Raw genomic sequence first — 26,708 nt, forward strand, 5'->3', positions numbered from 1 at the left:
GGTATGTAGCTGGGCTGTTAACCACACCCACCGCACGCCCATCGCTATCACTCATTCATGGGCTTGCCTTAAAAAAAATCCTTTGTTTTTGTTGGTAATTGTTTTACATTTGTCTCTCCTTAGGGCAGTTTTGTTACCTCCTTGGCCTTCAACCGCGTTGCATGGATAACTGCTTGTTTTAAAATGAGATTTGTTTTGTTGAAACTGCTTTTCAATTACGTACCTTCCAACTCTTGTGTCTGCCATATTTAGGGTCGAGCCTGCGTTGCATGCGCTCGCGCATGCGTTTCGCAGGGAGACTCTTTTGTATTTATAAAAGGGCTCGGAGCCCTGTCAACTTCACGTCAGTGTTTTTTATTGGTTGGTGGGCTTCCCTAATAAAATCGGCTCGCTTTCATTAGTCGAAGGCACGCATATGGCATGCCTTTTCCGGTGGCTAGCCCTCCTCCAGCGCAGCGACCAAGTACAGAAAACATGCGAGGCTCGCTGTTTTCCATCGGGCTCGTTGACTTTTTTTTCTCAAATTTACGAGCCCGATATCGCTTGGCAGAAGTCGAGCGCTTTACGTACTTGATTTCACTTTTTCGGGTTATGTACATAAATGCACTTTTGCCCGATAAGTGAAAAGTCGGGTTAGGAGTTTACAACGCGATCAGCTCTAACATGAGCAAACGCGAGACCCGATGCATTGTAAATGCTTGTTGTTTTGAAGTGATGGCAGCTGAATGTATTATTTAGTAGTTCAAATCTTTTGAGTTGAATTTTCTTTTTTTAAATGAACTAGTTTACAAGCTTAGGGATACTATTATACAGTCCTTTAACACACTCAATCGCCTTTTCGTCTCCCCTGTCCCTTCTCTCTTTGGCTTTATCTTTTCTTCCAACGTACTTATCTTTTTAGCTGTTCTCATACCGTATATTATTCGTTTTTACACAGAATATTATTTCAGAAAAAATCATTTTGTTTAAATTATTAAAAATATTCAGTAACTATGATGGAATAATATCCAGGAATCACAGTGACCACTTGGAATAGATGTCTTAAATCCAGGTGGTTCACCCAAATAACAACCCTCTGCAGCTGAATTCTAAAAGAAAAAAAACAATGAAATTTTGAAACCTTAGTGCCATCTATTGCTTAGTTAAATAAATATGTAAATTCATAACATGCACCCCAACATGCAGCAACATATCATTGACCATAATGAAGTCATCAAAAATTAAATACTCTTGGCCCTTTGTCAAAATCTGGAGCAACACAAACAAGAGAAGGTGACTTACGGTGTCTGTAAAAGTTGGGAGACTGTTGGCATGCCGATCTTACTGGCTTCACTGGAGAGTATGGATTCCAGCACAGACACTAAATAAAACAGAAAACCGGCACAACACTTTAAATACACTTGAACGTTAAAAAGCAGGTACATGCTAAAACTGAGCATTTGAGAAAGGAAATGCACCTCTGACTCATGAGGTGGCGCACCACATGCTACTGTCTCTTTCCCAAAGAGCAATAGACATAACCAACCTCGACTCATGTAATTAGAGACATGCCTCGATTCATGAAAAAGAGACTCCTTTCACCATCTGGTTACCAGAATTCTCCTTGGGGCAATAAAAAAATTACCAAATAAGCCATTTCTTCGGGTATACAGAAGTGCTCCATCTCAAATTCAACATTACCCACAAACAACCTAATAACGAGTTTTACTCTTGTTCTCTAGTGGAAAGTATGCACATCCATCATTAGACACCTTGGGCTTAGAGAAAGTTCTTTTAGCTTCCAAGGAGCAGGACTCTGGGATAATCTGTAGCCAGGTATTCATAATTCTTACAACCTTCTTCAGTTTAGACGAACTGGAGTACAATCTTGCTTTACCATTTTGCCTGCTCGGACATTTTATTGTTCTCCTTCATGTATTCACTTAGTCTGTTTTCTCCCTAGTGTTTTTGCCTTCTTCCCAATTCCACCTCTGGGGTAGCTGGCTGTCTCAGGAGTCCTCTAAGGCAGTTTCTACAGTGTGCAGCATTATAAAAGTGAAATAAATACATATGGAAAGGCCTCACCTGCTACCTGATTTGATATGGTCATGGCCACCTCTGTCCTAAATGAGTAATCAGAGAAAAATGCAGGATCACCCCAAAATTGTCTGCTCTCTCAAACCTGTAGACCTTCGGAAAGCTATTTGGTTCAAAATAATTCATGTGTGCCTATACTCAAACTGCAATAAACTGTCTAGGCATTTGTACACTGTATAAAAATATAGATCAATCCTCATCCTTCCGTTTTGATGACATGCTAGATTATGGCATACCAAGCCCCCGAAGTCACTGAGGCTAGCAACACTAGAGACAACGACTAAACAGATAAAACTGCCTTAACTGATGCTAACTGATCACGATTCAACTTTGATGCATTACCAGCTGTTACTGTCTTACGAAACCCGAAAAGAAATCTCCCCTTGCAAATCAATAACTTAAAAAATAAAAAAGATCAATACATATGCTCACTTAGCGTACATATCCTTCAGTTCCCAAATTTTCACAAGAACCACTACAATATATAGTGCACAAAGTACTTGTTCAGAATTAGTACAAAACAGTTTTAATTGTCACTCTGTCTCATGACAGTTTATTTAAATCATAAAATCCATAAAATATATTCTTCGAGACTATTAATATTAAAAAGCACCCTCCCTACCAATAATACAATACAACATTAAACATTCAATTAAGAGAAATAATATCCCAAAGGAAAAGCATAACCTGCACCCCCCCCTACTCCCACAGATACACCAATAAAATAATATAGGTCAGTATCTTATTTCACTGAATACCCGATGTAATACACCCTTAAACATTCATTCATATACAGGCCTTTTAACAGTTTCCAATAACACAAGGCGGAGACGCGTTTCGGTGGCTATCAGGTTGAATACCACCTTCCTAGTACGAAGCACTACCTTGTGCAGGTGGATAGAGATGAAAGGCGGCTTCGAAGAAAGAGCCAGCAGCTCACTCACTCTGCGGGCATAGGTGATAGCTACAAGGAAGACTGTTTTCAGAGTGAGCAGGCGAAGTGGACAGTTGTGGAGCAGCTCAAAGGGAGCACACATTGGATAGGTAAGAACTGAGTTCAAATCTCATTGGGGCATTATGAATGGGGGTGGAGGAAAGAGATGGGTAGGACCCTTAAGAAATCGTCCAACAATAGGAGATTTAAACAAGGAGGTCAGGCAATCTGAGGATAGCCGAGATGGCAGACACATAACCCTTTAGGGTACCCAGAGCAGAGCCCTGCTGGGCCAAATATATAATAAATAAAAGAACCCTCAGAAAGAGGGGTGGAGGGAGCAGGGGGGTCAACAGACATGTCTGTACACCATGCCACAAATTTGTTCCACTGACAGGTGTATATCGATTTGGTGGAGGGACGCCTGACTGCCAAGATAACGTTGCAGACTTTGGGCGGAAAGTCAAAAGCTGTCAATTGTTGCCGCTCAATCTCCATGCAAGAAGGCGGAGACTGGACAGTTTCGGGCGCAGAACTGTCCCCTGCTGCTGCGACAGAAGATCCTCCAGAAGGGGCAGTCTGATCGCGAATCGATGGCCATGTTCAATAGCTCGGGATACCGCACTCTTCGTGCCCAGTCCGGAGCCACAAGAATGACTTGCGCCCAGTTGTTCTTGATCTTCTTCAGAACTCTGGGCAGAAGTGGTATTGGCGGAAAGGCGCAAAGGAGGCCTGAGTTCCACTCGAGACTAAACGCGTAGTCAAGCAAGTGCCACCTTGGAAACTCCAAAACGCAAAACAGCTGACATTGCAAGTTCTCTACAGAGCAGAACAGATTTAACCAAGGCTCTCCCCACTGCTGAAAGAGACCTTGCGCCAACTCTGGATGGAGACACCATTCGTGATCAACCAGGCATTGATGGCTGAGTTCATCTGATCTGTCGTTCAGAGAGCCTGCCAGATGCTGCAGGGATATGCCTGATGTTCCAGCCAAGTCCAGAGGCAAACAGCCTCCAGACAAAGAGTCCACGACCCAACCCTGCCTTGTTTGTTGTAGTACCACAAGGCGGTATGTTGTCAGTGAACATCTGCACCAATTCCCCTTTGAGAGAGGGAAGGAATGCCTTCAATGCCAGTCTGATCACCTTGAGCTCCAAAAGGCTGATCGGGAGATCAGACTCCACAGGAGACCAGACACCTCTGATCACCACCTCTCCCGTGTGGCAGCCCCATCCCAGGAGTGACACATAGGTCACTACAGATGCATCTGGTTAGAGAAGAGAGAGGGATCTGCCTCTGACTCAGTCACAGTTAAAAAGTCACCACTGCAGATCTTGTGCAGTTCCTTCAGAGATCTGGACCATGTCGGAGAGATTTCTCTGATACTGCGCCCACTGGAACTTCAGGTCCCACTGCAGAGCCTGCATATGCCATCTTGCATGTGTCACCAGCAGGATGCAGGAGGCCAATAGGCCCAGCAGCCTCAGAGTCATTCTCCCTGAAATCGAGGATAGAGGCTGAAACATCAGTATCATAACCTGAATATCCTGGACTTTTATGCTCGGGAGGGTACGCCCGAAATTGCACTTTGACCAGAACAGCTAAGATGAAAGGGAGCATCTGAGAGGGGTACAGGTATGACTTTGGTATGTTTATAGTGAACCCCCAGCGAATGCAGGAGGTCCACCGTAGTCTGGAGGTGAGAGACAACAGCCTGGGGTGAGCCCGCCTTCAGCAGCCAGTCATCGGGCAAGGGGAAGACTGAAAACCCTAACCTGTGCAGATGAGCTGCTACCACCACCATTACTTTGGTGAACACCCCAGGGAAGCTGGTAATGCCAAAGGGGAGCCAGTAAATTGAAGTGATCGACCATGAACCGCAAGTAACATTAATTGGTAGGGAGGATGGGACTATGGAAATAAGCATCCTGCAAGTCCAACGCTACCATCCTGTCTCCTGGGTCCAAGCAGATAAGAGCTGAGCCAGAGTGAGCATTTTGAACTTCTCCTTCCTGAGGAAGAGATTGAGGGAATGAAGGTCGAAGATAAAGCAGAGGCCCTAGTCCTTTTTAGGCACCAGAAAGTAGCAGGAATAACAACCACGACCTTCTTCTGGCATAGGAATCCTCTCTATGGCTCCCTTAGCGAAGAAAGCCATAACCTTCTTGCAGAGAAGTGGCAGGTGATCCTCTGACATTTGATCGTAAGAAAGTGGCACAGTGGGAGGGGTAGCTGGAAGGGGAGGAGTAGCCCCTTCAGACTATTTGTAAAACCCACCTGTCTGAGGGGATGATATTCCAGCAGGGCATGTGATGGTGAATCCTTCCGCCAATTGATCCCAGTTGGGGGAACGCCAGACTCAGAAAGTTTGGAGGCTGCAGCTGAGGGCGACAGTGGACTGCTAGATCACTGGCTCTTTGATCCACGCAGACGCTGGATCCCTCATCCTTGGCCCCGCGCAGGCTGAACAGCATGCGCAGCACAGTGACTGGTGGGGAATGGAAATGGGTGAGGCGCTGAAAGGGGCGCAGAGTCTGCTTTATCCCCGAAAAGACCAGTGCCATCAAAGGGCATGTGCATCAGAGTAGATTGAACATCCCCTGAAAAGCCAGATGTCTGTAACCAGATGTGGCGCCTCAGGGCCTCCGTCAAAGCAACCGATCTGCCCAGAGAGTCAGTTGTATCCAGCCCACATCTGATTGTGAACTTGGTTGCATCTCTCCCATCAGCAACAGCCTGGGAGAGAATGGCCCAGGCTTCCTCCGGACCTGTGGCAGCACTTGCACGACCATATCCCATAAAGTATGGGTGTAACGGATCAAAAGGCATGTGGTGTTTATTGACTGCAATGTCAGGGTGGAGGAAGAGAAAACTTCTTCCCAAGGTGGTCCAGCCTCTGATTCTCTATCCAGAGGAGCGGAAGGAAACACGCCATGGGACATTAAGGCCAGGATGACCAAGCTCTAAGGGGTAGGGTGTTGGGTCAGGAAAGCCGGGTTGCTAGGTGCAGGCCTATGGTGGCGGGCTGTTGTCCTATTAGCAGGAGCCCATTTGCTGGGTTTGGACCAGGTCCCCAGCAGGAAATCCGTGAGGGCTTCAATAAAGGGTAATAGGGATTCTGATGTGGAAGCCCAGGCTGAAGCACCTCAGTCAGGAGACTGATCCTGACAGCCACCAAAGGCAACTCAATGCCCTCGGCCGCTCTCCACACCACCGTGGAGTAGGACGCACCCTCCTCCGTAGCCAAGGCAGGGGGAGAAAGCATACCAGCGTCAGGGGAGGTATCCAGACGGCTGATGTCACCTAGTTCCTGAGCCCAGTCCATAGGGTCCTCCAGCAGGAATTCTATAGGGTCCAGTGACCCCTCCATACTCTCACTGAATTTGTCCCCATAAGAATAAGGGTCAGGATCCGATCTAGGAACCAAGGTCCCTGGCGAAGTCGGGTTCGGCACTGAGCGATGCCACTCCATGATCAAGGATGAGTATATGATCCACGCTGCCTGCAGGCCCAGGCAATGTCATGAGCATCAATGGCGGAACCTTTGTCGGGGAAGGTCGCAAGAGTACGACCGACACCGGTCCGGATCTGGAAGCAGATCCCTGGGTGCACTTCAGAGCCAAGGTGGAAGTTACCAGTTCAGAACCCAGAGGGGCCCCCTTCAACTCCTAAGGGCTCAAAGGCTTCCCCGACAAGGCCGGACTGCCTAAAAATGAGACGCATGGCATCATAAAATTCTTTTAGATAGACAGGAATGGCTCCAGCTTCTGGAAATTCTGGGAGGCGTGGAGCCTACCCAGAAGTAGGCTCAGAAGACGGAGGGCTAGAGCGAGGATGCTCTTTCTCCCGCACTGTCCGACTGACTGGGTAAAGTCGAAGAACGCTTGTGCTTCTTTGACTTCTTCTTATGCGTATGTGAATGACCCGACAATTTGGAGTGGGACAAGGAGGAGTGGTGATATCTCCGCGAGCGGTCTCAGGATCTTCCTCTCGACCAAGACCGGGAACGTTGCAGAGCCGGATGCCAGGCTGCGGGCAGCTTTAGGGACTGCTCCCTCAAAGCCTTTGGGTTCATAGCCCAGAGCACGACTTTGGGTCATGGTCGACTCCAAGCACCCCAAACACACCAGGTGTGGATCAGTCATAAAACATCATGCGGTGGCAGGAGTCGCAGGGCTTGAAGCCGGTCTTACAAGACAACATCTCCCTGCACCAGAGGTCAAAAACGTTAAAAAAAATTCAAAAAAAAAATCAAAAGGCCAGCCAAACAATGGCTGTAAAAATAGCTCTTTTCAAATCTGCGCGTAGGTTGGCACACAAAGAACTGGCATCTGTGTGCTAGGGTGGCGCCTATATACGACCCGCAACCACGCCGCCAAAGGATGTAGAGTAGACCAACACCAACTAAAGGCTCACAAGGGTACTGCATGAAGAAAAATCTCAAGATCCACACAGAAGGCTTGGGGAAATTCTAAGGTGAGGAATCTGCAAGGGGAAGTCTCAATCAGATAGACTACATATGCTACTATCTCCAGCTCTAAGCCACTGTAGACCAGGACATAACAGAATACATTGGGGCAGCAGGGCAACAAACTTAAATTGCACATATATCTACTAATTAATCTGCGTATATGTTAATGGCTGATCCAAAGGTGTTATGAACCAATCTTGAGGAAACACTTAAACCTAGGTATTAATCACTGCTTCACACCAGTTACTTGATGTAATCTTTTTAAGAATATGGGAGACTATGACAAAAACACATAATTGGTCATGTTGTAAGGCTTAAATACTTATATGCATTCATCATAGGGCTCTTGTTCAGTTATGGTGCAAACCAAAGGCATCAGATGTATCCCCAGAAAATGAATGGTTTCAAAAGGGTTGTGCCTTAAGCACAAGAGGCCTATCAGCAAAATGACAGAGCAGCAGATTCAAATTACTAAACCTTACTTGGCAACAGCGCATAATAAAGGTGTACAAAGCTACCCTTGGATACTTGCTAGCTCATTTCAACTTGGTAATAAAATAGCTGCCTTCCTGAAAAGAACTATCTAGTGAAAGTGTAATACTTAGCAACATTCTGCAGATAATGAGGCAATACCACCAACATAATAATAGTGATCCTATCAGCCAATGATATGGGAAGATTCAGCCACCCAGGGACATCTGGTTTTGTGTGTCCAAAATGTCATCAAGTTATGTTACACTGTGTCAGTCTCACTGTGAATAGTGTTTATGGCAAAATACCGGATTGTTTCGGGACCCAATAGAGGAGTAGGTGTGATACAGAAGCCCAATCACATTTGCCTAGAAGGAATAAATGCCTTGCATTTACCCCAGATAATGCAGAGACAGAAAACTCCCTAAACTGATGCACAAATTGAAGTGCAGCCTGGGACCGACCTCTAGCTACTGTACACATAAAAATAATAGCAGCAGCACATATGGACAGGAAGGATTCCACCTCATCTCAACTCTACAATACTCTATCTTAGTATGGAATATTTTTCAGAGGAGCTTGTTCACCAGTGCAATTAGCAGTGGCGAGACAAGACAGACGTGCAGAGTTCCCTCTGCTCAAGTAGCAGGAATATAGCCTGCCTTGGAAATAAAAGTGCAGAGTTCTACATTCAAGATGCAGTGAGTGCTGGGTGATAGACCTGTGATACTTCTCTGTATCGTGTGTGGCTAAAGCAGGCCTTAATTCAGCCTTTGTGTCCTTTAAATCATTATGGGCAAGATGTAGGTAGGTATCAGATTGCGACTTGCAATTTGCGAGTCATAGAGACTCGCAAATTGCAACTCGCAATCCGAGAAGCAGAAAGGTGTCTCAGACACCTTCTGCGACTCACTATGGGGTCAAATGTCATAAGACCCACCTCATGAATATTAATGAGGTGGGTCGCAGTTTGCGAGCCCATAGCGAGTCTAGGCACTCACAGGGATGGTGGCCTTCTGGAGACAGCAGACCACCATGTCCGTGACTGCTTTTTTTAATAAAGCAGTTTTTTTTTTCTTTTTGCAGCCCGTTTTCCTTAAAGGAAAACGAGCTGCAAAAAGAAAAAATTCCGAAACCATTTGGTTTCGTTTTTTTCAGAGCAGGCAGTGGTCCATAGGACCACTGCCTGCTCTGAAAAAATATTTTTGTGGGCATTCACAAAGGGGAAGGGGTCCCATGGGGACCCCTTCCCTTTTGCGAATGAGTTACCATCCGCTTTCACGGTCACAAAGCAACTCAGCATCGCGATGCGCTTGCAAATAGGAAGGGAACACCCCTTCCTATTTGCGAGTCGGAATCACATTTTGCGAGTCGGTACCGCCTCGCAAAATGTGACTCTGCATCGCGTAAGGCCTTTTGCGCCTCGCAAACTGCGTTTTTTGCCGTTTGCGAGGTGCAAAAGGCTTACTACATCTGGCCCTATATTCTTTGGAGACTACGCCCAGTGGACCTCAGTGAAACAACCTCTGCCTGCAAAAAGTTAGTTTCTCTACAATGAACCAGGTCTAAAGAAATTTAGGGCCTGATTTGGAGTTCAACGACAGGTACTCTATCACAAACGTATTAGATATCCTTTCCGCCCTTTTACAACTGCATGATATCCTAATTCACTTGTACTAAGACGGACAGGGTATCTGTCACATTGGAGACATAGGTGGTCATTCTGACCCTGGCGGTCTTTGACCGCCAGGGCGGAGGACCGCGGGAGCACCGCCGACAGGCCGGCGGTGCTCCAATGGGGATTCCGACCGCGGCGGTAAAGCCGCGGTCGGACCGGCACCACTGGCGGGCTCCCGCCAGTGTACCGCCGCCCCATAGAATCCTCCACGCCGGCACAGCTTGCTGCACCGCCGCGGGGATTCTGACCCCCCCTACCGCCATCCAGATCCCGGCGGTCCGACCGCCGGGATCCGGATGGCGGTAGGGGGGGTCGCGGGCCCCTGGGGGCCCCTGCAGTGCCCATGCCACTGGCATGGGCATTGCAGGGGCCCCCGTAAGAGGGCCCCTACATGTATTTCACTGTCTGCCGCGCAGACAGTGAAATACGCGACGGGTGCAACTGCACCCGTCGCACAGCTTCCACTCCGCCGGCTCGATTCCGAGCCGGCTTCATCGTGGAAGCCTCTTTCCCGCTGGGCTGGCGGGCGGTCTGAAGGCGACCGCCCGCCAGCCCATCGGGAAAGTCAGAATTACCACCGCGGTCTTTCGACCGCGGAACGGTAATCTGACGGCGGGACTTTGGCGGGCGGCCTCCGCCGCCCGCCAAGGTCAGAATGAGGGCCATAGTGCCCATCCGCCAAAATTTAAATCAGGCCCTTAGTCATAAAGTGGTGTAGCATGATTGGAAGCACCTCAGATAGGCGACAGATATGACCTGCAACATTGGGAGTACTTATTGCACTTTGACTGAACTGTGATTTGTGCCTCTCTTACCAAGGCCTGAAGGACAACCTCAACCTAACATATCACTTCCTCATACACTTCAAGAACCCTTAGAGCTGGACCTGTCCCATACCGTGTGCCATGGCCCTTAAAAGAGTTAAGAGTTAAGAATTACACACACTGCAACAACCTCCTGAAGTTATTTCAGGGTCAGGAGCTGTAAAAACGTTCACAATGCCAAACACTATTGCGGGAGATCTCAATTTCATGTTTGCAGGACTTCAATCATACAACTCTACTAGACCTTTTGTTGTCACTTGTCTATAGTTAGTTTTAATTAATGGTCTTTGTTCTGACCGGCAAATCTGTTTTCTATGCAAATTATCATGGAAAGATTTTGCCGCAACAGAACACACAATACTTGGGAATAAACATGGCAAAAGTGCAAGCTTTTCAGCACCGGCTGAGCTAAGGAAAACGTGTAAACACGGCCTTCAAATATCCAAACGTTGTTGGTGCCAATAAGATAACTCCGGGGAACCATTGACTTGCATGCATCCAGACTACAGAAAGATTTGCTGTTCAGGCGTTCACAACACAGATGAGTGTGAGTGGGAAGTGAAAACAAGCTGGAGGGCATAGTGTATGAAATTCCTCAGGACTGTTACTGTTATGCTGTGGAAACGGGAAAGGGGGAAACAAAGACTCCTGGTCTACCAACCTAATTGAAGGACCATCTTTTGCATTGCAGAAGATGGTCTTTCTACCATTATTGAAATACAATTTTCTGCAATGCAACAGACAACCACTCAGTTAGGTCTACAGTAATGTAGATGCAGTTGAAGGAATATTGTGTGCAAATTGGAAGACAGACCTAATATGGCTAGTGCGCGTTGGATTCCAGTGCTAGTGCTGTTAAATGTTAACTGAGTTAGAAGGCTGCAATGCAGCAGGAGCACATACATTTGAAGAGCTTGCCTTTGTATGTTATAATGCCTTAGCATCAACTAAGATGGATTGGAGACCTGTTCTATGAGAGTCCATAGTGGACTGTCTGTGTTCATATCAACCCATGCCGAGGATGGTACCATCCTTGAGTTTAAAAATACGTATATGGTTTATTCCATGGCATACATATACGTTTATTGTTAATGAATAATTGTGTTTTTTAAGCAGACTCCAGCCACATACTGAGGACATCTTCTCAATGTTCATGCACCAAAAACGACAACCAAAGTTATTTCGATGGGCAAAGTAATGAACAGGGAGGTCTGCCTCTGAATGAGGGAGCACCATGCATTATTAGGCAAGATATATCCCTCCAAATCCTACCAGCCTCACCCCCACAGTTGTCATGAGGTGGATTCTTCACATGCCAGGGTCAGTGGAAATGGTTTGACATGGCCTTTGACCACATTTACATTACACGTTGAACCTTTTATCCCTCTTTTAGCCATAATCAATTAATTGCTGCAGACAAGCTACTGCCAAACCGAGTGAAGAGGTAAAATAACACACTTGCAAGAGCTCACCAATAAGAAATTGAATAAATATATTTTAGAAAAACCAGTGACAACTATTATGTTTAAAGACATGTTAGCTATACAACACTCAACTGAATTTTCAAGCAGATTCTATCACTAATTTAGCAAAGTCATTCAAAATACCAATTAACCTCTATGATGAATCAGGGCAGAGGGTTCAATCACAGAAATGAGGAAAGTTATTGGGTTCTTTGTCCATCTTTTGTGAGCAGGCTCTGACTGTGGGTGGGGCTTATGTACTAAACAATCGGAACACAACTTACAGGAACCGTAATGCACCACAGTAAAAGGATGCCTAGTATGGGCAGATCTTGAGTGAAAGTTAGGATCAGTAAATATTTACAGGTGCTTGTGTAACTTAAAACTGTGGATAACCTGCAAGGTGGATGATTTGCCAGAGTTATAAGTTTAGTTATTATGTTAGCAAATGGTAGTTTCATGAGACACGCAGGAGAGCGATTTAGAAGATTTTCGCAGTTATTCCTTACAAAGTTTCCCACACTAGATGGACAGATAACTTTATTTGTAAGTGGAATTGCGGCACAAAGTGTCCCAAACGTTTTTCAGAGATGCAGTGGCAGCATTTCCCTACATGAAAAATATAATTCCAGATGGAGAAAATCAAAGAGAAAGAATGAGCAACACACATTCCCCCCTAACTCTAAACTACTAGAAATGATGCCTGTAAGAAACCTACAGGAGCATGGCCAGGTAAAAGGGGGTACACCTTTGGGCAACCCAAAAAGACTATGACTAAGTCTATGATACATGAATGACAAATACATCGAAGTGTAGATATACATAAAGTATGTTTTTTGGTCTATCAGTCTGCTGATCGAAGGGATCATGGGGTGCATTCGCTTCTGTTGAGCTGCTTCCTTGGTAGCACACGTTTCCAGCTTACCCTGCAGAACCTGGTCAATCTTTATGGTGTGGGCTAAAAAGTGGACTCCAGAAGAGGCTGTTCATAAAAAGACCCAGTCTTAATGCAGTGCTGCTGTATAAGAGATAAACAGATGGGGGCAGGTGGAATACTGACCTACAGAGACCGATGGTGCTGGAGGGAAGTTGTCCACAGGAACGGAATCTGGAGGGCGGCCATACGTCATTTCATACAGTAAGTGCCCAAAGCAATACACATCAACACTTTCTAAAGTCTACAGAAACAGAAAAGGAGAAAAAAAGTAGTTTATTAGTTCTAAAAAAAAAAAAATCATATGTTGTGCAAACTATTCATGGGTAAGCATAACTTTTACAAATGAATGCTGTCCAATCAGTCAGTTCGTCGAAAGCATTGTACTGTGAAGGCAACAAGCATGACAGCTATACCAAATACGTTCTCTTTGACAACAATGAACTGCATCACCACATTCATACACATTTTTTTCGTCAAGAAACAAATTGCTCACTGGTATTATTGCCACCTTACATAATTGTATAAATATGTTAAAAACAAAAACCTGCTCTGTAACACAAGAGACCACTGGTGACTTGATGGCTGCAAGAGACACCCACTGCCTGGCTTCTTCCAGGGAAAGTCCCAGAAAAGGATCCAAAAGTCAGTCTTGGAAACTGTCAGGGCTTTAAGTGGGTTGGAAAAACTTGGGGCTCTCTCAAAGAGGCGTTACTGTAATTAAGGGCGCAGCTTAAACATGTAAGATAAAAGTCTCTGCTGCCAGATTAGTATTTTGCTGTCTCTTTCTATTATTGCATACCGAGATAAATAACAGAATTACTGGCATGCACTTAAAACAAGTCCAGGCTATTGGCTTTATCAATGCTTGTTAACTGCAGAAGATAAATAAGTAACAACAGTGACTTTGTGGTAAATGACGCGCAAGGGTATCGCTCAAAGAAAAATCTACGGATCTAGTCTGACGTCTGAGGGAAATTCTAAGGTAAGGAATCTGCAATTAGAAGTCTCTATCAGATACTGACTTTTGACCTCTGTCTGTGACCACAGAGCAAATGTGACATAAGAACAAGATTTAAATGTATCTTTTATTGCCCCTCCACTTTTCAACTGTACAGAACACCTGTTCAGTGTCAACTCGACAGAAGGGTCGAGTAAGTATTAAAAATAGCAAATAGCTCGACCTGATCAAATAAGACTCGCCAATGCGAGTGGATTTTTCAAGCGCTGTAATACCACCCTATTAAAAAACTGTAAATAAAACTGTTTGTAAAATACTGACTTTTATTTATTAAAGGCTTGGGAAAATGTCTAGATATTGGTAATACTTGGCAGCAGCTGCCCATGCACCAGCTTTATCACTTCAGACCCGTTAGGTTTGGAGCCGGACAGTGGCGTAGCGTGGGTTGTCAGCACCCGGGGCAAGGCAAGTAATTTGCGCCCCCTAACCCGGGGCAAGGCAAGTAATTTGCGCCCCCTAACCCGTGGATTTAATCTCTTCCAAGATGTTGCGCCCGGTGCGGCCGGCCCCCCCTGCACCCCCTACGCTACGCCACTGGAGCCGGAGCCTCTGCTCTGTCCACAACCTCTCCTGCCCCCTCCGTGGCACCCCACGGCATGCACTTTCAGATGACTAGAAGGTGAATGTATCTTTCGATTAGCTACTGCGAGCCAGCACGCATAACAAAAGGAGTCTCTCCAGGGTTACATCAAGGCTGGTGATGGCTGGTAGTGTCCCTGATTTGTTTTCACGCCCAGGGTGAGAGTACTGGCTGGAGTTGGGATACGGGACCCATCAGTTACAAATTTGACCTCAAATTCAGTTTACAATTCCTTCAACTATAAGAGTACTGTATTAATTGACGAATAATTATTTCTCATCAGCAGCAGGTTGTTCAATTTTAATGGCACTAAATCCTGAAAGGACGCTATGCAGTACTGCCAAACCATGCGGTTGACTTGGTATTTTTTAAAATGTATTTCTCTTTTGTCTTTTTTTTTTCTTTTTAACATGCGTATGCTAGAGTAAACCACCGAATCAAATTTACTTAAACTCTGAGTTACTTCACGATATTATCAAAACTTGCTGCATTTTATATACACATTTTCTAGCAAAGCCAACAGAGGCATCACCATCTCATTCGAATAATTTCTTCTTTTTGGTTGATATTAACACCTGCTCCCTAACTAGCTTGTAGGTCTGCGGCAGAACTAAGTTCAGTGACTAGAACCCAAATCCAAAATATTTGAACGCTTAAACAGATAGTATAAATATGATAAATGAGGCTGACTACATCCCCAGCATGGCAGAGGCATTTATTTATGTCGGGCATTGGTGTACATTACAAGCTCCAAGGTGTAATTTTATTAAGTAGGGAGGCCAACGAATGCAACTCGGTCATAGCCAGTGACTTTAAATTATTTTCTGGACATAATAATTGTACTTTAAGCTGTGAGTGCACAGATGCAATGCAAAAAGCAGAACAAAGACAATTGCCAAATATGTCGGTATTTATTTAGCAGTTTGTGGTGGGTTTCTTCAGAGCAAAGGTGAGCCTGGAACACAGTCAATCGAAGGTGCAGATGAAAGGACAGCTTTGTTTAACTTGGGTACCTGCTACATTTTCATTCTTTTTAAATTATAAACATGGAAAAGGAAACTACAGCGTCAATGGAGCATTCCAATTAAATACAACAGCTGGCATTGTATGTAAGAGTGAATACATCATGTAGTTTGCTCAGCAACTCACTCTATATGTTACATCTTTACCTTCTTTGCTCTGAGAGATACCATTTAAATGGTAAAAGATAGCATTTTTTAATTCCACTCTGTCTTCACCAGCAGATCATATCATTGTCCCATTTTAGGACCTAAATCTTTAATAGATCATATTTGAAAACTGGCCAGAAACTCATTCCACGAGTACTCATACACACGTTCAAATGCAGGTCACTCATATTGAAATTATTAAACGTGATGCTAATGTGCAGGCACAGAGTTAAACACTGATACCATCCCTTTTCCAAAGGCTGTCCTGGCGCTTCGAAGGCAGCAATAAGCAACTGTAAAATGTTTTAATCAACTTACATTGATTTTTCTGAATTGGGAAAAGTAGGGTCGATAAAAGGATGGCAATCCAAGCAAAGAATTCTCAAGGTCCAATAATCTGCAGGTATCCCCCTCCAATATCACATTAGAAGCGTGAAGATGTCCATAAGGAAACCCTTTTTCATGCAGGAATTTAAGAACCTGAACATCGAAAAGAAAGGACTAGTTAAATGAGATATCTGAAGATGTGCAACTTTAGACAACTGATGCTACAACGTACCCTGTGACAATCATCCACCTCAGCAACAATAAATACTTATGGCAGGACAGGACATCTGGCCCTCATTAGTCCTGCCCCGGGCTGTCATGCAAGGTATGCAAGACCCAGGCAGAAACAAAAATGTCCCTGCTGGAGGGAGGTTTGTTTTTAAACCTCTATAAAGCCTGCTTAGCAGGCCAGGTCACCATGGCAACCAGCTGAGCATTCAGTTGCGATCAAAGTACATCCACAACACCAGCAGAGGTACTTTTGTTAGAGATACCTTTTAAGAGGCTAGGAATCTCTCAATAGGAAAAGGATTCTCTGCTGGTGGTCTGGGGTGGGCGGGGTTGGCGAGGCCCTCTGACAATCAATGAGCCACCCAGCAAGGGATAGAAAATGCCATTATTCTCTTCATTAATTATCAATGAATCCATATTCTAATTATATTGGATGCTTTCAAAAACATTACTTTACATTAATTTTAAAAAGACACAGGTAAAAGTTCAGCAATACGGAAGAATAAAAAAAAAAAAAAAATTCACCATAGTTAGCTCAACACACAACAGTTTGAACAACAGCCATGCAAATCACAACTCGCTCACAAAATGTATACTTATAAACATATAAAAGCACATCTTCAAACAACACATACACAAACAATTAATACAACTGTATTGAGAGTATTTTTATTGCCAACAGCAATGCTTAGAGAATAAGTAATCTCACATGTAGCACTGATTATGTAATCACATCTGCCACATCAAGAGTGAGGTCATGGGCACTCCATCTGGTGTGTCGGTTAGTGTTTGCATGGCTGGAGAAATTTGGTGTGTTTTTATTTGTATTTCTATGTAAGGACCGTGGGATTGGAATATGCTCCAACTTTCTTCACTTTATTTTCCTCAGAAGTCCTATTACAGGAAAACTACTTTTCCCAAGAACTAACGGGAAAGAGAAAAGAACACAAAACGTTTTTCCCCACTTCCTGCGCAGTTTTTAGGGCCTGTGCTCTCTGCGCTATATATCTACCTGGCATAGCTTATGCCTTGGCAATGGCTATATTTAGTCACCGCAGGGACTGGCCCAAGCTGTAGCCTCAGATTTTAGGGTGATTGGTCCCACTGGCTTGAGTCTCTGACTCCCCTCAGAACTAGATTCCTGGCGCTCTATCTAGCCTACCAGCAAGCTCCGGAGGCTGAATATTTTGAAGAGGCATCTACCTCATTCTTGCCTTTGGATGGAGAGTTTTGCGAGGCCCTCAACACCTCTATCCAGCGTGCGGTTTCCCTGGAACTCACCCCCTTGAAGGAGACACTTGACACATTGGCACATGAGACCCCTTCTCCTCAAGTGGTGGGGGATGAAGACTCACTGGGGGAATCAGATGGTTCAACCTGGTCCCTCTCGTCCGTGGCATGCCTTCTGCTGCTGAGGTTGCACCTCCCCGTTCCACTCCCTTGTCTCAACCAGATAGCCTGGTCACGGACGGGTTAGATCCGGTTTATCTGGGCCATCCTTGTTCTTCCATGAGGTCTCCGAGCACAAGGTCGCAGCTTACATAGGGGAGAATCTTCAGAAGCCCTTAGAGAAGGAGGCTCAGGCCTGTCTCAGGGTAGAATGTTTGCACCCATCCTTGAAGGGCAAGGTTGCCCTTACTCCAGAGATCGACGAGAAGATGGTCACGTTTCTGGAAAAGTATATCAGGGATCCTAAGAAGGGCACTGACCACTCTTGGTGGTCATGCCAAAATAAATTGTTGGACGTGGTTGGACCCCTTATCCAAATTCTGGACATGGCAGAGGAGTCCAAGCAGTCTGCAGCCCTTATATCCCCAACATGTTTTCAGGCTGATCGCAGCGGGCAGTGATTCTATTAGGTAATGCTAATTGCACTCTCTCTGCGTATGTGAGGCACTCCCTTCTGATTAAAGAGGACCCAAAGCTTGGAGACCTGGCAGCTTTGGAGGCGGGTCCCAGGGCACAAGGGGGGTTGTTTGGAGACCCCTTTATTAAAGAATTGGGCAAGTCTGTTCAAACATTCAATTCATTGGGCAAGGAAGCAGGGGAACGGTAGCTGTTGAGTGCCTTGCGCAAGCATTTTAAAGTGGTCGAATCACCCACTATAGCTCAATGGGTGAGGGACATTCTGCAGGAGGCATGAGTTGACATTTCAAGTTTTGGAGCGCATTCGGTGCGGGGTGCAATGGCATCTGAGTCGTTTTCGCTGGGCAGTCGCCTAGAGGATATTTTGAGCACAGCAGATTGGTCGTCAAATTTTACCTTCAAAGCTTTCTATTTTAAACCAGTGGCTCATATTAGTACATTGGGGGTATGCAAGCTTTAAACATGCATAATCCGAACATCCAGTCCTGACATAGAATGTACATTTTCCTAGCTATTGTTAAAAGTTTCAATTCTGTTAAGGACACAAAGGTGAGTATTATTCCCACCCACATCAAGGGAATATGTTCCCACCCAAATGAGGGTCATTTTTCGGCTGAAGTCTGGATTGCTTCTTAAGGAATAAGTATTTGAAGACTCTGATGGGGTTATTGGACCTGGTGCGGTTTTATATTATGTAGGATGTTGTACTGCCAATGTTTTATGGTGAAAGTGTGGTATTAGTCACATTGATATCTTTTTCATGTGCTAGTGTAATGTATGGGTATTATAGTTGATGTTTCTGCTGGATGATGTTACTCAAGTTTCTGAGAGGATATTACAGGCTGTCTTTTGTTTCAGGGAATGACAGTTCCAAGCAAGAATAGTCCATACTTGAAGAGGTCTTGTATGCTTGGGAGTATATATCACACAAAGAAAGAGGGGACGTAGACAGTGTGAAAGGGCTATATGTGAAGGACTCTGGACTGATTCAATAATGTTTTGTGTTCTTTCCTCTTTCCCGTTGGTTCTTGGGAAAGCTATTTTCTGTAATAAGGCTGCTGTGGAAAATTAAGTGAAGAAAGTTGGAGCATAATCCTCGCCTCTGTGCCCTTAATAGAACAGAACCTTTCCTTCATGATAGCTAGGAAAATTTACATTTGCAACTATACCTATACTTTAACTAAGGCATTTAAAGGGAAACTCTCTCTCTCTATATATATATATATATATATATATATATATATATATATCAGTAACAACATTCATGAAATTCTTCACGAACTACTGCACTCCGGGATCTCTTGTTTCAAAGGATTCATTTATTTAGGCTCCATTATCTTCGTTTCCAGCTCAACAATATATATATATATATATATATATATATATATATATATATATATATATATATATATATATAATGTCACTTACCCAGTGTACATCTGTTTGTCACAGCCACAGGATCGAGCAACTCCTCTCCTCGGTTTCAGTGCACATGGGCATTGACTCCATTGTTAGATTGTTTTCCGCAAAGGGTGAAGGAAGGAGTGATAGAGTATAAGAATACAAAGAGATGTCCATGCAAATGTAAATGTATGTACATATGTACAAATGTAAAAACTTAAACGACTACAGGCTTCCGGGGAGGAGAGAGGGTGCATGTGAATCTGCAGCACTATATGCCACAAACAGATGTACACTGGGTAAGTGACATTTTCCGTTCGATTGCATGTGTAGCTGCAGATACACATGCTATACATAGAATAGAAAGTAGTTAGTCCTCCCAAAAAGCAGTGGCTAGCCTGTAGGAGTTGAGGTCGTTTGAAATAATGTCCTTAAGACAGCTTGGCCTACAGTGGCTTGTGGTTGTGAGAAAACATCAACACAGTAGTGTTTTGTAAATGTATGGGGAGTTGACCATGTGGCTGCTTTACATATCTCAACCTTTGGTATGTTCCCTAAAAATGCCATTGATGCATCTTTCTTTCTTGTAGAATGTGCTCTAGGAGTGATTAGAAGGTGTCTTTTTGCTTTTATGTAGCATGTTTGTATGCATCTAACAATCCATATTGCTAATCCTTGTTTTGATATAGGATTGCCTTTATGTGGTTCTTGGAAAGCAACGAAAAGTCCTAAAATCTTTAGTTCTATCTATATAGTACATAAGAGCTCTTTTGAGATCTAGGGTATGAAGAGCTCTTTCTGCCACAGAGTCTGGCTGTGGAAAGAAGACTGGCAATCCCACTGTTTGGTTGATGTGAAAAGGAGATACTACTTTTGGTAGGAATTTTGGATTTGTTCTAAGTACAACTTTAGGTTTGGATACTTAGAAAAAAGGTTCCTCAAGAGTGAATGCTTGTATCTCACTAACTCTTCTTAAAAAAAGAGGTAATAGCTACAAGAAAGGCGACTTTCCGTGTTAGAAATTGTATTTGACAAGAGTGCATGGGTTCAAAAGGTGGTCCCATGAGTCTGGTAAGTACTATATTTAGATTCAACGATGGAACAGGTGGTGTTGTAGGTGGAATAATGCGCCTTAATCCTTCCATGAAGGCTTTAATAATAGGAACTCAGAGTAGAGAAGTATGCTGAATAGTCTGTAAGTATGTAGATATTGCAGTAAGGTGTATTTTGATGGAGGAGAAAGCCAAATTTGATTTCTGCAAGTGAAGTAAATAGCATACAATATGTTGTATAGATGGTGTAAGTGGTTCGATGTTTTTAGATCTGCAATAGAAAACAAATCTTTTCCACTTGTTTGCGTAGCATTGTCTAGTAGTAGGTTTACATGCTTGTTTAATTACTTCCATACATTCTGGTGGAAGCTTTAGATAATCTAAAGATTTGGATCCTGAAGTCATAGAATTTGGTTGAGTGCATTGTGGTTTGGGTGCCTGATTTGACCTTTGTTCTGTGTTAACAAATCTGGTCTGTTTGGGAGTTTGGAAATTGGTACTACATACAGATCTAGAAGTGTTGTGTAGCAATGCTGGCATGTCCATGTTGGTGCTATGAGTATCATGATGAGTGATGTTTGATGTAGTTTGCTGACCAGAAAGGGAAGGAGTGGGAGAGGGGGGAACAGCGTAAGCAAATATCCCTTATCAATTGATCCATAGAGCATTGCCCTTGGATTTGGGATGTGGGTGTCTGGATGCAAAGTTTTAACATTTTGCGTTTTCGCTTGTTGCGAATAGATTTATGTCTAGTGTTCCCCACTTTTGAAAGTACTTTTGAAGTACTTGGGAGTGAATCTCCCATTCGTGTGTTTGTTGGTGATTTCTGCTTAGGAGATCTGCCAACTGAGTGTCTATCCCTAGAATATATTATTCTAGTATATTAATTTGATTGTGAATACCCCATTTCAAAGTTGTTTGGAACAGTTGAGATGAATGTGTCCCGCCCTTTTTGTTGAGGTAATACATGGTTGTCATGTTGTCTGTTTTTATGTTGTTTGAGAAGAGGTTGAAACGCTTTTAAGGCAAGAAATACAGCGAATATTTCTAAAGTGGTTTATGTGTAGCTGCTTCTGTTTGACATCCCATTGCCCTTGAATGGTCTGATTGTTGAGGTGAGCTCCTCAACCGATCATTGATGCGTCTGTTGTGATTATGGTCTGAGCCACAGGGTCTTGAAATGACCGCCCTTTTATTAGACTGCTGCGATTCCACCATTGAAGGGACATATGTGTTTGGAGGTCCATCAACACTAGATCTTGAAGTTGACCTTGTGCCTGTCACCATTGTTGTGAGAGGCACTGTTGTAAGGGCCTCATGTTTAGTCTTGCATGGGGGACTATAGCTATGCAAGATGCCATCATTCCTAGAATCTTCATGATAAATCTGACAGTGTACTGTTGATTTGGCTCTATAAGTGGTATGAGATTTTGGAAAGCTTGTATCCTTTGTATATTTGGATAAGCTAGGGCTTGTTGAGTATTTAGGATAGCACCTAGGTAAGGTTGTACCTGTGCTGGTTGAAGGTGTGACTTTTGGTGATTTAGAGTGAACCCTAGGGTGTGCAAGGTTTCTATTACGTAATGAGTGTGTTGTTGGCATTGTGTAAAATTGCTTGATTTTTAGTAGCCAATCGTCTAGATATGTAAAGACATGGATGTGTTGTCTCCTTAAGTAGACTGCTACTACTGCTAGACAATTTGTGAACACTCTTGGAGTTGCTGTGCCGAATGGCAACACCTTGAACTAGTAGCGTTTTCCTGCTATGACAAACCTGAGGTATTTTCTGTGAGCTGGATGGATGGGTATGAGGAAATACACATCTTTGAGGTCTAAAGCAGTCATGTAATCTTGTTTTTGTAGTAGTGGAATGACATCTTGCAGAGTTACCAAGTGAAAATGTTCTGACAGGATGTATAGATTGAGGGGGCCTGAGGTCCATGATAGGCCTGAGGGTGCCGTCTTTTTGAGGAATGAGGAAGTATAGTGAGTATACTCCTGTTCCTTGTTGAGTATGTGGAACCAATTCTATTGCTTGTTTTAATAGTAGAAATTGTACCTCTTGTTGTAACAGAACGGTGTGTTCTGGGGACAACTTGTGGTGTTGTGGTGGAATGTTTGGAGGGGTGGAGAATAATTCTAGGCAATAGCCATTGCAGATAATTGATAATACCCAATTGTCTGTGGTGATATTTTGCCAATGAGAGTGGAATTGCTGTTTAGGTTGTGTTGTGGTCTGCTTAGAGGTTTGGAATTTACCTCTGTTCCTGAAACACTGTCCTCTATAGGATCTTCTAAACCCACCTCTTTGATATTGGGTTTGTTGTCCCTATTTTGTTTGGGAGGTGGAAGTATCTGAGAATTGTGGCTTAAAACCTTCCCTAAACTGTGACCTGCAAAAGGAGTCTCTATGTGAGGTGGTGTATAAAGCACCCATTGCTTTCAAAGTATCTGAGTCCTTCCTCAGTTTCTCAATAGTGGTGTCCACTTCTGAGCCAAGGAGATGCTTCTTGTCAAAAGGCATATTAAGTACTGCCTGTTGAATTTCTGGTTTAAAACCAGAGAAGCGTAGCCATGCATGTCTTCTAATTGTGATGGCAGTATTTACACTCCTTGCAGCTGTACCAGCAGCATTGAGGGCAGACCTTATTTGATTATTGTTGATAGCTTGTTCCTCTTCCACCATTTGTTGTGCTCTTTTTTGATGCTCCTTTGGGAGATGCTGTATAAGATCTTACATTTTGTCCCAATGGGCCCTGTCATACCTGGCTAGAAGTGCCTGAGAATTGGCAATTCTCCACTGGTTTGCTGCTTGAGTGGCAACTCTTTTCCCAGCTGCATCAAATTGTCTACTCTCCTTATCAGGAGGAGGTGCATCTCCTGATGACTGGCTGTTTGCCCTTTTCCTTGCCAAATTGACTACTACTGAGTCTGGAGGGACCTGGCGAGTGATATAATCTGGGTCAGTAGGGGCAGGCTTATACTTTTTTTAAATCAATTCTAGAGGTGATGATCCTAGCTTTGACAGGTTTATGAAAAATATGGTCTGCATGCTTAACCATTCCTGGTAACACTGGTATGTGGAATGAGTAGAAGACAGTGTATTAAATAAAAAGTCTTATTCCAATGGCTCAGAATGCATGGCTAATCCGTGATAAGCTGCTGCCCTAGACATTACTTGGGTGTATGTAGTGGTGTCTTCTGGAGGAGAAGGTTTGATGGGTAAAGGTCTGGATCAATGTCTGGGATGGGGTCAGGGTGATAGAGGTCCCATGTGATGTATCTTCATGTGAGTATAAAGAATGTGTTGGAGAAGGCAATGGTGGTGGGCTATTTTGAGGTGAGAAAGAGCTGTGGAGATCGAGGAGGAGAAATATGGAGAGGTAGTGGCTTCTCCTTTTGTTTTTGCAACTTTGCTGCTGGTTGCACAGAGTCTAATTCCTCCTGGAAAGCCAGCTTTCCTTTGGTTTTTAAAGGAGGTGCAGTGATGATTCTTCCTGTCTCCTTATGAATATGGATTCTAGACTATCTCTCATCCATAATTTGTAATATTGGTTCAATCTCAGTCTCTTCTTCAGAAGTCTTGAGATTCCATGATGGGCTTTTCAATTTGTTTTAATTTTTTGGAAAGTCCTTGTTCCTCTTTATGTGAGGATTTTTTCGGCTCCGAGGTGTGTATCTTTTTCTGTCCCGAAAAAGTAGTTGGATGTCTCGGTTCCGAAGCAGACTGCCGAGTTTTCGACTCTGAGGAATGGGGTCTTTTACCTGAGTCTGAAGTGGTGCATTTAATGGATTTGCTCGACTCGAGGTGGACGGAGGAGTGGCCTTTTTCGGCGCCGAACCCGAAGGACGGTCGCCGGCAGTTATTTTTCAAATCGAACCATGGCCTTCCGGCAGTGGGGTACCCAAGGCCTTTGAATGTTTTTTCTGCAGGGGTGTATGGGCAGACGTACTCACATGCTGGCCAGCTGTGATGGATCTGTCGTCTTTCGATTCCTGTTCGGAGTCTGTGTCTCAGAGGGAGACTGCCATCTGCGCCTGCTCTTCCTCCATGACGTCGAGATGTTCGCTACTTTTCAACGCCATTTCAAGTCTTTGGGCTCTGCGATCTCTCAGGGTTTCCTTTGATGTAAATGATCGACAGGCCTCGCAATCTTCCTCCGATGGTCTGGAGAAAGGCACAAATTACAAACCAGGTGTTGGTCTGTATATGGGTACTTCGCGTGGCACCGAGGACAGAATCGGAATGAAGTCCGATCCATCAGGCTTTTCACGCAGTAGGCCCGAACAGGCCTGAGTTGGGCACACGCGCCCCGAAGGGCGAAATGAAGGTTCCAACTGTACTACTGGTTCAATGTTAGATGGGAAACATGATCGAAACAATACCGACGAATAGGAAGGCTTTCCAAATCGAAATCTCAGAGCAAGAGGAAACATGTCCGAACCCGACAGCGGAAAGAAAACAATCTAACAATGGAGTCGATGCCCATGTGCACTGAAATCGAGAGGAGGAGTCACTTGATCCCGTGTCTCAGAAAAGACTTCTTTGAAGAAAAACAACTTGTAACACTCCGAGCCCACTACATTTCGGAAGAGCTATGCATAGCATGTGTATCTGCAGTTATACAGACCATCGCACATATAATATATATATATATATATATATATATATATATATATATATATATATATGATGCACCTGACAAATGACTTACCTCTTGGTTCATTAATGGCATTGTTTTCAGAATGGGGGTCGCATGAATGTTTCCAAGCTCATGTTAAAAACTATCAGTGCTAATAAATGCCTCTCAATGCAGTGATATAACCTGATCTACTAAGGTAAAACACTAATGCATGTTAACAAAATACACTTTTTTGACGTTTGCAGAGTTTATCATGTTTTTACATGTGTAGTGCAAGAAGTCTTTAAAACTAAAGGTGTTCCTAAAGTAAGTTGTATAGGACACCTTCTCTGCTTCTTTACCGTTACATTAGTTAACGTGTAAATAAGTTATTCCCCTTTCACAGCTTTCTGAATATTCCTGCTCTGTCAAGTGTAAATCAGCCCAGTGCAGGTGTTCATCAGGGGGCCGCAATCAAAGGTCAGGAGGGCCGCATGTGCCCCCAGACCGTACTTTGAATATCCTGGTGCTAAATAGTATGCATGTGTGTGTATGTAGTACATGTACTGCGGTCACCTAGCTGAAACTACAATGAGGGGAGAATGGTGGATGTGATGATACTTGTGTGTGACCCTCAATGACTGTAAATTAGGGCAAGATCTTAAAATTCAATTTTTAACTACTTTGACCAACTGCCATACACTAATGAGTTCTCTTATTAGTGACTTAGGTGGGGAAAATGAACTAGCGACCTTGATCTGAACAACGTTTTGAAACAACGACTACATTGCAGACTTAGTTTCATTCCAATTTTGTCTGGTTGAGAGATAGAAATGGTTAATTGTTATATTTAAATTTTACAAAATGACCGCTTAAGACAAAGAGTAAAACTTGATATTCCTTTAAGTGAAGCTGTGAAATAACTTATTTTAATGGGCAAACAGAAAATAAGATTCATTCACTGTACAAAGGATGGTTTTACCTCAAGTATGTGCCGCCCAAAAGTTTTTATTTGATGAAGTTCAAGTCCCTGGATCTTCTTGGGATTGCAGTACTTCTTCAGGAATGGGTCTTTTGGTTTTGCCTAAAGTAACAGAAGACAGGCAAAGTATGCTTGTATGAATGCAAGAGAGACAAAATGCTACAGGTCAAGAAAGTGTGCATAACACATTTTACTGCAAAGCAACCACAATGTAACAAAAGCAATTCTATCAGCAAAATGGCTTTATACTGATGCTCTTGTATCATTTCAATCAGCAAATCCTTTTCAACCAAGCTATCTCAAGTCAGTGAGAAAATCTACACCGGGAAACAACTTCACTGCTAACAAACCTGATGCACCTTAACAAGGAAGAATATTGGTCAGTGACAGTCCACTGCTGTCAAAGCATCTTTTCCAAAACAGGAAAACCACTGCCAGCAACCTTGTCAACTCCTGAAACTCAAATTGGCTAAAGATCTTTGCAAACAAAACTAATCATAAACTGTGAATTTACCTACAATCAAACATTGAAAAGCTCCAATAATGACAATTCATCTGTATCAAACTCTCGGCAGGCACAAAGGTAGTTACTGAACTCAAAGAGCG

The 26,708-nt window shown here is 43.7% G+C and overlaps 1 protein-coding gene across 4 annotated transcripts in view; it reads right to left on the minus strand.

Annotated features, from left to right (window-relative positions):
* Positions 1 to 26,708, minus strand: part of PXK (PX domain containing serine/threonine kinase like) — a 317,799-nt gene that overhangs the window by 98,854 nt on the left and 192,237 nt on the right. For all 4 annotated transcript variants that reach the window (XM_069206554.1, XM_069206556.1, XM_069206555.1 and 1 more), the window contains exons 9-12: positions 26,103 to 26,204; positions 15,940 to 16,101; positions 12,978 to 13,095; positions 1,282 to 1,360 (exon numbers count right to left, since the gene is read on the minus strand). In XM_069206554.1, the coding sequence (XP_069062655.1) occupies positions 1,282 to 1,360; positions 12,978 to 13,095; positions 15,940 to 16,101; positions 26,103 to 26,204 (461 nt within the window). The remainder of the gene's footprint in view (positions 1 to 1,281; positions 1,361 to 12,977; positions 13,096 to 15,939; positions 16,102 to 26,102; positions 26,205 to 26,708) is intronic.

This window comes from Pleurodeles waltl, chromosome 9 (genome assembly GCF_031143425.1).
Source record: "Pleurodeles waltl isolate 20211129_DDA chromosome 9, aPleWal1.hap1.20221129, whole genome shotgun sequence".
Classification (NCBI taxonomy): domain Eukaryota; kingdom Metazoa; phylum Chordata; class Amphibia; order Caudata; family Salamandridae; genus Pleurodeles; species Pleurodeles waltl.